This window comes from Macrotis lagotis, chromosome 8 (assembly GCF_037893015.1).
Source record: "Macrotis lagotis isolate mMagLag1 chromosome 8, bilby.v1.9.chrom.fasta, whole genome shotgun sequence".
Lineage (NCBI taxonomy): Eukaryota > Metazoa > Chordata > Mammalia > Peramelemorphia > Peramelidae > Macrotis > Macrotis lagotis.
The window spans coordinates 45,855,800-45,868,792 of NC_133665.1; the positions used below are offsets into that span (position 1 = coordinate 45,855,800).

The 12,993-nt window shown below is 38.1% G+C and overlaps 1 protein-coding gene across 7 annotated transcripts in view; it reads left to right on the forward strand.

The window, feature by feature from the left end:
* The window catches only part of GRID2IP (Grid2 interacting protein), an 898,914-nt gene that overhangs the window by 822,240 nt on the left and 63,681 nt on the right, over nt 1–12,993 (forward strand). For all 7 annotated transcript variants that reach the window (XM_074196787.1, XM_074196786.1, XM_074196789.1 and 4 more), the window contains 4 exons: nt 702–771; nt 3,661–3,755; nt 5,569–5,752; nt 7,963–8,117. In XM_074196787.1, the coding sequence (XP_074052888.1) occupies nt 702–771; nt 3,661–3,755; nt 5,569–5,752; nt 7,963–8,117 (504 nt within the window). The remainder of the gene's footprint in view (nt 1–701; nt 772–3,660; nt 3,756–5,568; nt 5,753–7,962; nt 8,118–12,993) is intronic.

A 12,993-nucleotide genomic window follows, 5' to 3' on the forward strand; every position in this document is an offset into this window, starting at 1 on the left:
TGTTGGCTCAAAATTTGCCCTCCTATAATTTCTACACATTGCTCTTAGTTTTGCTTTCTGGAGTTAAGCAAATAGAATTCTATATCTCTTCCATATGACTCCCCAGTTACCCCCCCTTCCCCTCCCCTCAAGTTTTATTATCTGACCCTAAATTTTGATAATTCCCATCTCCCTTTCTAAATATGACACAAATGTAAGCTGGAGGCAATGAAAAAATTCCAAATAACTAATTAAATAGTTAATTAAATAACCATTCAGCAGTAGAATAGACTGCCTTGGAAGGTTTCCCTCTGAGCAAAAGGCCAGATGACTGCTTACTACATATTGTAGAGTATGTCATGTTCTTTTAGATTGAACTAGATGAACATTGAGGTTTCTTCCAGTTCTGAGATTCTCCGAGTTCAAAACTTGCCTCAAGCACTCGTTAATGGTATAACTCTGGGCAAGTCACTTAAACTTTCTATGCCTCAATTTCTTCATCTATAAAATGGGGATAATAATAGCATCTACTTTCCAGGGTTCTTGTGAGGATAAAACAAAATAATTATAAAGTGCTTAACACTAAGCACTGTATCAAAGTTACTAGTTATTTTTGTAGTTGATTATTATTATTATTAGGGGACAATTGTTATATCACTTGAGAATCTTGCAGCAATATAGAAGACCACACAATTAACATATGTTTTTTGTCTTGATTTCAGGGAGCCCAGCTGAAAATGCTTCCCTCAAGCCTGGGGATCGCATCTTATTCCTTAATGGATTGGATATGAGGTCAGTGGTTGTGGTTAAACCAATGTTTCCCAAAGTGAACAGGATATCCCTGTTTTCCTTAGTGATGTCATGATGTATTATTATTTATCCAACCTCAAGTCCTGCTCTTTGTTCCCCATCATTTATATTTCAGTTTCATCTTCAGTTTTTTTTCCTTCAGAATGTCTTTTGTATGTTTTTTATTCCTATCACTACCACTCTAGCCCAGGTTTTTATCATTTCAGGACTGGATTACTACAGCAGCCTTCCAACTAACCTCCCCAACTATAGTTTCTCACCTCTTCCATCCATCCTGCCTACTATTACATTACTTTTCATAAAGCATTTATTTCATCATGTCACTTCTTCTTGTTTAAGAAACCAAAATGGCTCACAAATGCATCACATTAACTCCAACCTTCTCTGTTAGACCTCATGTTTCTCCACTCCTACTACTCCCTAATATGCAGAATACACTCTAATAAAACCATCTCCTTACTTTCTTGTAAATATTCCTTTCATCTACCATCTACTTCCTCTGTTTTCCTCCTAGAAAAAATTAAATTCATGTTTTTTTCTTTTCTGACTCAGATCTAATTTATTTCCCTTGATTATGAATTCTAGTTATACTTAGAGGCAAAACTACAATATGATATTGTGTTTATTAATTATTTTATGTGCAGTGTTCTCTTCTAAATTATATTATAAACTTCCTGCAAAGAGAGATCTATAATGGCTTTTTGTATCTTCCATAATGTTTAATACAGAGTTTATTGAGCAATTAAATCTTTTTGACTTGATAAGCCCAACAGGGTTTTTGACCCCCAACAGGGAAGGTGGGTAGATCTCAATTTGGCATTTCTCTAGTTTGACAAACAGAAAATGTTGGAATAGGGACTGACAAATGGCATTTTGAACTATTGTGTGCAGAGTAGGTGAAGGTGAAGATTGGTAGATAAATCACCACCCTATTATCCAGCAATCTTGGAACAATGAAATCATGACTCTGGGAAAGTTTGGTGGCATTCAACTCAGATAACATAATACAATATTCTTTTAGGCCTTAGGTCTTTTTCTATTCTTTACCCATTTAAATTTTTATCAAATTGTATGTCTTTCTCCTTGGTTCCAGAGGTCAGTTTTGGTGAAAACCGTTTTGGCACTCTAGATCTTATATTACAGAAGAGCCTTAACTCCCCACTTTGATTTTTAAAAACTCTCACCGTGGCCAAAGAGGTTGAGAGTTCCATGAACCCCTTTTCCATGATACATTTCCAAGAAACATGGTCTCTGGTCTGGGGAATCAATAATTCTGGATGTTTGAGATGAGAACTCTCAGAAGTAGGTTAATCTTATAAATAAATAGCTTCTATAGAAGCATCTTCTTAAATATACTATGATAGTCCTGGTATTAGAATAAGAACTATGGATAAGCATGTCATAACAGCTTTTCCAGGCAACTTTCTCAAATAATACAGGATGGCTGGCTGGCTTATATCACTCATTTCATTCATTTTTTTCTACAAACATGTTACATTTATGGACCAGGTACTCTGCTAGACATGGGATACAAAAAGGAAAAAAAAAAGGAAACAACCCCTGTCCTCCAGAGTTTGCATTCATTGAAGAGAAACCATATGTTCATAGAAGATTACTAGAAAATGTATACAAAGTAAAATGAAGGTGACTCTAGCAAGTAGAGAGTTCAGTATAGGCTTCTAAGCTTTAAGGGAAACCAGAGATTCTTTAAGGCAGAAGTGAAGAGGAACAGCATTCCAGGCATGGGAGACAGCTATTGCAAAGACACAGTTGATGTGAGATGAAAGTATTTTGTATAGGGAACAGTAACAAAGCCAATTTGGCCAGACCACAGAGAGTGTGAAGGGCAATACTGAATAATAAGTCTAGAAAGGTAGACTGGGTTGGATTGTAAAGAGTTTTAATAACATATTTCATCTTGAAGGTTAATGAGGAGGGAAGTAGTGTGGTGACACCTTGGCATTTGGAAAATCACTTTGGCTACTGTGTGAAGAATGAATTGGAAAGGAGAGAGACTCAAAACTGGAAGACCAATTAGGAGGCTATTTCAGAGTTCCATTTGAGAGGCAGTATATCCCCATCAATTAGCAGAGTATCTGGAACATAGTAGGCAATTAATAATTGCTGATTGATTGAGATTTTGAACTAGGGTGATGGCCAAGTGCCTAGAGAGAAGGGGATATGTGCAAGAGATCTTATGGAGGTAAAAATCAATCAGACTTGCAGTGGATATGGGAGGGGTGAAGGAGTGAGGAATTGAGGCTATCCCCCAAGGTTGGTGTAAGATGAGTTCAGATTTGAATGTGTTGAATTGGGGATGTCCATAGGACATGTCTAATATAATATGTCTAATAGATAATGCAGGACTGCAGTTCACAAGAGACTGAGTTTGGATATATAGATCTGGGAATCATTTGCATGTAAATGAAAATTAAGCCTCTGACAGTTGATGAGAAGGGGAAAGGGAAAGCAGAGAGAGACTGGCTACTGCCCCTGTGGGTAGAGTAGGATTAGCTAGGTTTGGGCATCAAAGGTAAACACCCTATAAGATTGGACATAGCTACCACACACTAGTGCCAGGACTCCTGTGGGAGAAGCCCCTTGGTAATAAGAACAAGGCCTTATCTAGTGAGAGTAAGTAGCCTTCTCTCTACATGTTGGACAAAAGGGAGAAGACAGGCAACACTTCTATTGTATGAGGAAACGTGATCAAAGGCATTGAGGTCAGTCTGGCAAGTGGAGAAATGCAGCCAAGATTAATTTTTTCTGAGATTTTGCTAGTCTACATCTCTCATTTCACATCTACTGTCTGTAACTCCAGAACTGACTTGAGGTGGGATATAAGGCAATTTTCTCCTTCCTTTTTTTCAGAAACTGCTCCCATGACAAGGTGGTGTCCATGTTGCAGGGCAGTGGGGCAATGCCAACTCTGGTGGTAGAAGAAGGATTGGTCCCATTCCCCAGTGGTAAGATTCTCCTCTCTGATGTAAGAATGTTCAGTATTGCTTCCCAAAGTGCCCAAGCTATTGATTGACTTTGTAGGTGGGAATTAAATAAATGACAGGATATTTTGGAGTGGAGATGATCCCAGGATCTCTATGCCAGTGAAGGACAAAATCTATTAAGACTTGCCAAGCTGGAAAGATTTCCAGTATGGGTATTATATACCTACTGAGGGAGAATCAACCCAGATAATAATAATAATAATAATAATAATAATAATAATAATAATAATAGTAGTAGTAGTAGTAGTAGCAGTAGTAGTAGTAGTAGTTTACAATCATATAGCACTTTAAGGTTTAAAGAATATTTTTTATAAATTATTTTATTTAATCCTTATAATAACCCTAGAAGGTAAATATTATTTTTATCCCCATTTTTCGTTTAAGTAAACTGAGACACAGAGAAGTTGCCCAGGGTTACATAGCTTAAAAAAAATTGAGTTCAACTCTGAACTGAGCTCTTCCTGACTTCAAGTTCAGAACTTTATTGACTAAATAGCCACGAGGTCTGATTCCATAGAAAAAAAAAATTTTGTCCACTTCTAAGGTGCTCATCTTTTAAATTGAAGAAGGGTTGAAATTGGTCAGCAGAAGTTGTGCTCAAAACCAATGAAATCACAGATCTTTAAAAAAAATTTAACAAAAATTCCTCTTGTCAAAATGCAACCTAATCTCCTCCCAAATGAGTTTTCAGAGACTTTTTTTTTCCTTACCAGAATTCATTTCTTTCTTCCTGCTTTTGTCTGCCCTATAACTTCAGGCTTATCCCATTTGAGGAAGTAACTGAACTGACTAGTATACTTAGTATGGACTGACACCCCCCCTCATTCTTCCCCCTATCCCAGCCCCCAAATCTCCTTGTATACCAGGGGAGAAAAATCACGATACTTTATCTGGGTCTCTTTAATTGGAAGGAATTTTAGAGTAATAATGCCCTAAATGGATTCCCTTTTCTTTTTTCCCCCACCCCATTTTGAGGGGAGAGAGGGATGGCCTAATTCCAAAGGATTTGTGATCTCCTGATTTTAATTAAATTCCCTGTCCTTTATTGAGATGCACATTCCTCAGTGAGGAAGGTCATACTTCAAGCTGCTTTACCTAAGTCATACTTGAGCTGCAGTGAATTGACAGCCCGCTCAGAATGAGATTCACGTGTAGGTCATGTACTTGGAAGGCAACAAGAAAATCTTATGAGGAAAAGGAGAGAGGTAGGAAAGCACTAAAGATCCTGACTTCCCAGTTTCACTGAGGACCAACTCTATTTTCAAGGATTAGGAGAGATACCCACTTTCATGTACAGGCCATCCTCCTTGTAAGCCCTTCCTCTTCTCTCTTAAAAAGTCCCTCTCTTTCCCTAAGATGCTACTCAAGCCTTACTTTCTGCATGAAGCTTTTCCTGATCTCTTCCCTCCCAATCTTCCTTAGTATTAGCCATTTTGTAGCTTTTTATATATTTTAATTTTTCATTTATCTATCTATATTTTTATATGTACTTGAGATCTCCTGCTCTCCCTTATTGTTTCATTCTTTTGTATACCTATTTCCAGAGCCTAACACATGTAGGCACTTCTTATTTAAATAATTGTTTGGGAGTGGAGAGGGCCCCTTCTTCCTCTGACCAGGCTACTTATAACCTGGGTATGGGAGAGCTAAGGAGATTGCCTGCAGTGCCCTTTGTTTCCCCAGAGCAAGTTAAGTCTTGGGGGGGGGAAATGCTACTTGCTTCCAGAGAATCCATGAACACATGCCCATCTTTTGCTTCCTTCTGTGTCCACAGACTCAGATTCTCTGGATTCTCCTAACCCCTCCTCAGCACTGACCTCCCTGCAGTGGGTGGCAGAGATCTTGCCTGGCAGCATCCGAATCCAGGGCAAGACATTCAGCCAACAACTGGAGCATTTGCTGACCCCTGCTGAGCGCTACACCATCTGCAGAGCCCTTGAATGCTTCTTCCAGCACAGGTACTTTTGACCTCAATCTCCTACCTCATGGGACCTAGTGAGGGGGTTTGGGAGGGAAAAGCGCAGGCAGCATATGAATATCCATCTCTTTCCCTGACACTAGTGGTTAGTGGCCTCAGAAAGTTTCCTTGCCTGGAGACCTCATGTCTGTTCTGGGGACTGATCCTAGTGAGCACCGGACATCAGCCCAAACAACATTCTCCCTCTTTCCCTTTTAATTCATCTTTGACGTCCCCACTGAAGGGGAACAATCCTTTGGAGCCATTGACAAGATTCCTAGTAATTCATAGAATCAAGATGTCAGAGCTGGGAGGACCCCTCTGCAGAGAATGTCAAGGCCAAGGAAAGGGAGCTTTAAACATAAAAAGTAACAAAAACTGATGTGTACATGCCAATTTAAGGTTTACAAAGCACTTTCCATGAATTATCTCATTTGAATCTCCCAGCCTTGTAAGTTAGATACCACAGTGATAATTATCCCCATTTTTCAGATTAAGAAATAGATTTTGGGCTCATGGGCATGTACGATGATTAAGAATCAGAGGACAGATTTTAATACAGGTCTTTCCTCTGTCTTTGACATTGCCTTTGATATTTAGCAGCTGCCTCAGAGAAGGTTTTTGGACTTTTATTACCTAAAGACCCAAATGTTAGATGTAGTTGGAAGTTCAAACTGCTCATTTTTCAGAAAAGGAAACTGAGACCCAAGAAAGCAAAGTATCTTGCCCAGGGTCCTGAACGAATTCATGAAGTATCCAAGACCAGAACTCAGAACTCTTGGTTGCTGAGTTCAATGTTTTTTTCTATTGTTCCATTCTGAGAAAAATATCTGGACTTCAAACCTAGTCTCAGACACTTACTAAGGCAATCACTTAATCTCTATTTACTTCGTTTTCTCCATTTTTTTAATGAGGTTCATAATAGTCCCTACCTTGGAGGGTTGTTGTGAGGATCAAATGAGATAAAATGATAAAAGCATTTAGCACAAAGACTGACCAAGAGGAGACAGATAAATGCGTATTCCCCTCTAATTTCAGCAGGCATCCAGGCTCATTAACTAGGAGGGTCTATTAGAATGTTAACAATTTCTTTCTGTTTTTCCAGACAGGAGTCCTCATATTCTACTGAAGTTTCTTCATCTCTCTAATTTATCTCTTCCTCTTATGATTTAGTTCAGTCTATAATGTAGAACATTCTTCTCGTTGGTTCCATCATATAAAGACATATATATATATATATATATATGCATATAAATGCATATATATGTGTGTGTATACATATATGTACATACACACACACATCCCTCACATTTCCACATCTGGAATCCCAGAAACATCTCATATTCCCAGAGATCCCTATTAGATTTCCGCAAGGCTCTTTCAAACTAAAAATGTCCTGGGCTCATTAAGAGCTCAGATGGATGCTAGACTGGTCACATCCTTCACTGTAAGGTAGTAGCTATCTACATACACAGGTACAAAAGAAATGCTGACCAGCAGTCTGGGGTCAGCTACCTGTCCCTGACCTTTCAAAGTATGATTACAGTCAGAATCTCACTGATTCTGATGATAGATTAGTTCCTTGGCAATGAAGAGAGAATTTCTGGAAGGTCATTAGGATGACTTGGGGGGAATAGTATTTTGGAACCAAGTCCCAGTACTCAGTATAACTTCTGTACCCATAACATGCCTAGGGAATTATCCATTTTGTGCCTCTTGTATGAATTATGTGACTCTTGTTGAGTTCTGTCCATAGGAACTGAACTGTGCCTACTCATGTCCTGGAAGAGTAGCTGTTCTTTGGGGAATTTCCATGGGTCTTGTCTGCCTATAGGTCATGGGAATGAGCTTTGAGCATGACATGAATGATGTGGGAATTGTCTATGATACTAAGGAAGTAACTGCATATCTATGAGCACCTTTGAAGGTTCTTCTTTTCCCCATAATTAGAGTACAGTCTCTAAGAACTCTTTCTTGTAAGAGGAATTTAGAGGCTCCAGGTCTAGCCTCTCCCTGAAACTATATTCTTCTAAGAGCAGACCAAGGCATCATCAGGCTGTATTTTCTGAATTGTGGGTGGCTAAACAGGTACAAGGGAGCAAAAAACTTGTATTGTTCCCCCCCTCTCTCCTACCTCTAGTCAAGTTGAGCTCCTTTTCAAGCCTCTTCCAGTCCCCTTCTCAGAACTATAACTGTCCCTCTCTCTAACAGGAACATTGACACCCTTATTGTGGATATCTACCCTGTGCTGGATACTCCAGCCAAGCATGTCCTGTGGCAGTTCATCTACCAACTGCTGACCTATGAGGAGCAGGAGCATTGCCAGCAAAAGATTGCTCGGTTTTTGGGCTACAAGTCTATGACAGGTGAGCAGGAAAATTCTGACTCCATAACTGACTCTAATTCTTTTTACTTGGTGGGAATATTTATATACAAGAGAATGTAAAAGATTGAGTTCTCTGAAGGGTAAGTTATCCCTTGAGGTCTGAAGGATTCTGAGTATGAACTGATCATACCTAGGCTTTTCAAAAGGAAGATTCTATATAGGCTTGCCAATACCACATGGGCACATGATATCTCTTTTTTGCTGTTTTTGTTTTTGCAGGGTGATGGGGTTAAGTGACTTGCCCAAGGTTACACAGCTAGGCAATTATTAAGTGTCTGAGGCGAGATTTGAACTCAGGTCCTCCTGACTCCAGGGCCAGTGCTCTATCTACTACACCACCTAGCTGCCCCAGCACATGATCTCTTGTAGAGATTTCAGTAGTAGTTCCAATCTTTGGTCTGGGGGGAATGAGGGTGGAGCCAAAATAAAGTTGAACTTAGGAGAATCTCAACTGAGTCTGGGTAGACAGAGTTTGGGAAGGAAATGTGCTAAACTCTATTGTTTCCCTATTGTTGAAGGACTATAAATACTTCTAGTATCTTCTAAATTTGACACTCTAGTCTAGAGCAAAGCTTTAGTCACCCCACCCCATTAGGCCTCCAGGAGAAATTATCCTTCTTGCATACTTTGGGAGCAAAAGTAAAGACTTACTGGGTAATAAGGGTCATGATTTTGTATGTTTCCCTGGTGGATAAAATGATGAGGTAATGATTTATGTGCAGGGTAGAGTCATAGCTGTTGGTTCTGAGGGCTTGCCCCAAAGTAAACATGAAGTCAGAAGTGGCATATGTGCCATGGTTCCTGAAGAAAAACAGTTATGATGCATGTATCTAGGTTCCCCTCCCCCCTCAAGGAATGTGATTGACTTCTGTTTAATTCAGTAAACTTTGAATTAACCTTTCATAGCCCACTTTAAATTTTAAGTAGTTTTACTTTTTTTCTCCCACAAAGTAAACAAAAACCATCTAAAATCTCCCTCTGGTCAAAGAAGAATGAGGGAAGGAGAAAGTATCTGCCATGGGACAGGTCCTGGTGGTCAAAAGTGTGAGGATGCCATTGAGATAATTTCCAAGAACTGGGATATTTACTATAGTCATGGAAGGCAAAGTAGAATGGTAGGAAAGAACAGCAAGACACTGGGAATGGTACCATTTACTGCCAGATTTAAGGGGTTTGATTCCATATCTGTGTCCTGAGTCACAGGTAAGATACTACCTACTTCATAGCCCCAGGAAACAATTTTTTTCTTGAAGTGCCAGCTAGTGTCCCATCCCATGGGGTATACTAAGTTCAAACATAAAGTTGGTCATTCTTGGGGGAGTGATAATAGGAAAGGGAGTATACTGGGACCTAGGAGACTTACTGGTCTTTCCTACAGTTGTTCAGTCATGTCTGTCTCTTCACCACCCATAGACTCAGTGCTGTAGGGGGTTTTTTTTGACAAAGCTACTGGAATGGTTTACCATTTCCTTTCCAGTGAATGAAAACAGAGATTAATTTGTCCAGGATCACACAGCTAGTAAGTGTCTAAAATTGGATTTGAACTTGGATTTTCTTGACCCCAGGCCGAGTGTTCTATCCACTGAGCTACCTAGCTGCCTCCTTGCTTCCCAAAGGCACTCCCAATACTAGAATTTGTTGCTGTCAGCAGCCATACCAAAATATTAAAGATAACTCACATGCAAGGAATATATTTGAAGTCAAGTTTATTGGAATGAAATTATGGGGTACATTTGACTGGTATTTGGCTTCACATAGATAGGTATCCCAACTTGTTTCCTGCACAGGGCCTGTCCCTCTGGTCCTATAAGGGGGTAGGGCAAGAGTTTTGTACCTACTTCTGATCCTCCCATATAAATGCAAAGTTCACAGCAATCCAAAGGGGAAGAGTTGTCTTGTAGAAAGTTATATTTTTTTTATATGGAATTTGAGATTTTCCTTAGTTTTCCCTGTTTTTGAGATCTAGGTCACATGGGGATCATGAAATCAGAAGCCAGTCTTAAAATTTAACATCTTAGTGGTTTGGGGACCTCCATCTGTGAAAAAAACAGATTTTTAGAGGGACAATTTCTCTATGATCTCATTTTCAAATTAGGGGGACAGGAAGTAACTAGATAGATCAAGCTTGAGAAATCTGGGTCAGCTGCTCACCCCATCATTAGGGAATCTGTGATAGAGAATACCATCTGTATCCAGAGAAGGAACTATGGAGTTTAAACTTAAGGCCAAAATTTAATATCTTCAGTTTTTAAAGTTGTCTTATGTATTATGTAATTTTGCTATCTCTAATGTTTTCTTTCTTCCTTTTGGAGCTGTCTCTACTCTCACAACACATTTAGTTTTGATCTATACACATTATGGATACAAATGAAAAGACTAAATCAGATGCCTTCTGTTGGGGGGAGGGGGAAGGAAGAGAGGGAGGGAAAAATTGTAAAACTCAAAACCTTGCAAAAAACGATTGGTAGAAACTACCATTCTATGTAAATGAAAAACAAAATTTTTTTAGGGTTTTTTTTTTTGCAAGGCAAATGGGGTTAAGTGACTTGCCCAAGGCCACACAGCTAGGTGATTATTAAGTGTCTGAGGCGAGATTTGAACTCAGGTACTCCTGACTCCAGGGCCAGTGCTCTATCCACTGCAACACCTAGCCACCCTGAAAAACAAATTTTACATGTGTATATATGTATATACAATGGGGGGGAGAAGGAAGAAATCTGGGTCAGTGTTAGGGAAATTTAAAAAATATATAACAAAATAAACATTATATCTATTCTAACATAAGTTTTTTCTGTTTAAAATTATACAAAGCATACCAGATTGTAAAAGGGTAGGGAGACAAAAAATTCATTGGAACAATATTTAGAATCTCTACTATCTTCTTTTAGTAACTTTTAGTGTAATTCCAGTCCCAAAGATCATTGGTATCACTAGCTCCACTCTGCCCTTCATGGGCCAGGACACTTATCTTCCCAAACTAATGGGCTTTCACACTGGGGTTATATTCATAAAGTAATTTTTCTAAGCCAGAGGAATCATCTTTTTGACTTCTTTGTGCTTTGAATTTATACTAGTTTAACAGAAAGCAAAGAAAGATATTTTTAACAAGACAAACCAGGCTTAAGGATTTTGGGTTTAGTTTAGATTTTCTTCTTTTAGGGACATGGCTCATTCTTATTGGTCAGCAAAATGAGAAAAAGTCACCTCTTAATCAAAAGTGAAATTATACATGTGCATATCTATGGATATGTGAGTTGAATGACAAAAGCTAGAAAGATATGTGTATAATATATTTGAATGAATATTCTTTTGTCTTATTGAAGCTGTGTGGCATAATGAAAGGAAGAGAGTAGATTTGAATTCAGAGGAGTTGAGTTCAAATTTGACAATATATTGTAAGCTTGGACAAGTCATTTGATTAAATGAAAGTAGAAACTGGGAGCCACCAAGCCATACTTAAGGATCCTGATTAGCAGCATATTAACTTATAGAATCATATATTAACATTATCTATATTCTATTTTTATTTTATTAAATATTTCCTAGTTTATCTGATTTGTGCCACCTATTTGATACCCCTGTAGATAGCATTTATTTAGAGTTAAGAAGACCTGGGTTTGAACTTTGCTTCAAATACTTCCTAGTTATATCACCCCAGGCAGATCACTTGATATAACTAGACCTCAGATACTTCAAATGTAAAATGAAGGGGTTGAATCTCTTATGTCCCACTCAACCAGAATCTGTCATCCTATGGTCTGATGATATCTCTGGGCCTCAATTTCATCTGTAAAATGAGGGGATTGTCTCTAGACAGCGTCTGAGGTCTCTTCCAACTCTTCATTTAAGATGCTATGAGCTCATATTGTCAAAATGAAAACGACTCCTTACTCTTAGATACTACCTTAGAAAGGGAAAAGAGGGACTATTAATCTACTTTTTAATTGCTTTTTCAGAGACAAGGAAATCTATTCCTTCAAGATTATTATTTAAACAATGAAAATTTAATATGAAAAAAGAGAAAAGAAAGTCACAACCTGTAATTTTCATACTTTTAAGAAAGACCTAATGGCTCTGACTTCTGAATAAAAGGGATTATTTTGAGACCAGACCTGATAATCTTCAACTGGTTTTGAGCCCCTGAATGCAAATCTTAACCTGTTTCCAGGATTGAGAATTGTAAGCCATATAAAACAAATTATACAAGGTACATTTATTTTACTGCTTCATATAAGGGAATTACTTGTAGTTATTAGATGAGCATGAAAGTTAACCAAAAAACTGGAAAAGGCTAACAACCATAAGGGTTTCTTGTATATTGAATGTGCTTCTAGAGATTTTTATAAATGTGAATGAGAAGACCACTGACTTGGAACATTTTTCATAATGTCAGATTTTTTTCACTGTAGTAATTAGTTTTGGCTGAATTTTTTTTTACCTCTTTTATTAAAATTTTTCTTTTTATGTTATACATAATGGCTTACTCTCTGGGAAGAGATGTGGGGCAAATGTAGTTGATAAGAAAAACAAAAGGTATTAATAAAAATTATTATTAAAAAGTGAATGGGAGGCTGTTGCTTGTATAGTGGAGCCAAAGCAACATTAATTTGTAGAGATCAACTTTTGCCAAATGAAATTATTCTGGAGGGAAAATATGAGTTCAGTGATAAGCCAGAAATCATTTGATATATTTCAAAGCTGAATTTTTATTTGAGAGGACAAAACAGAAGCAATAATATGATGTCATAAATAAAAGCCAAAAATCACTAATATTTTCAGAAGTGAAATTTATCTACTTCAGATTCTGTGGATATTGGTGAACTCACTAAAGCCATCAGTCAGTCTAAAAACATTTA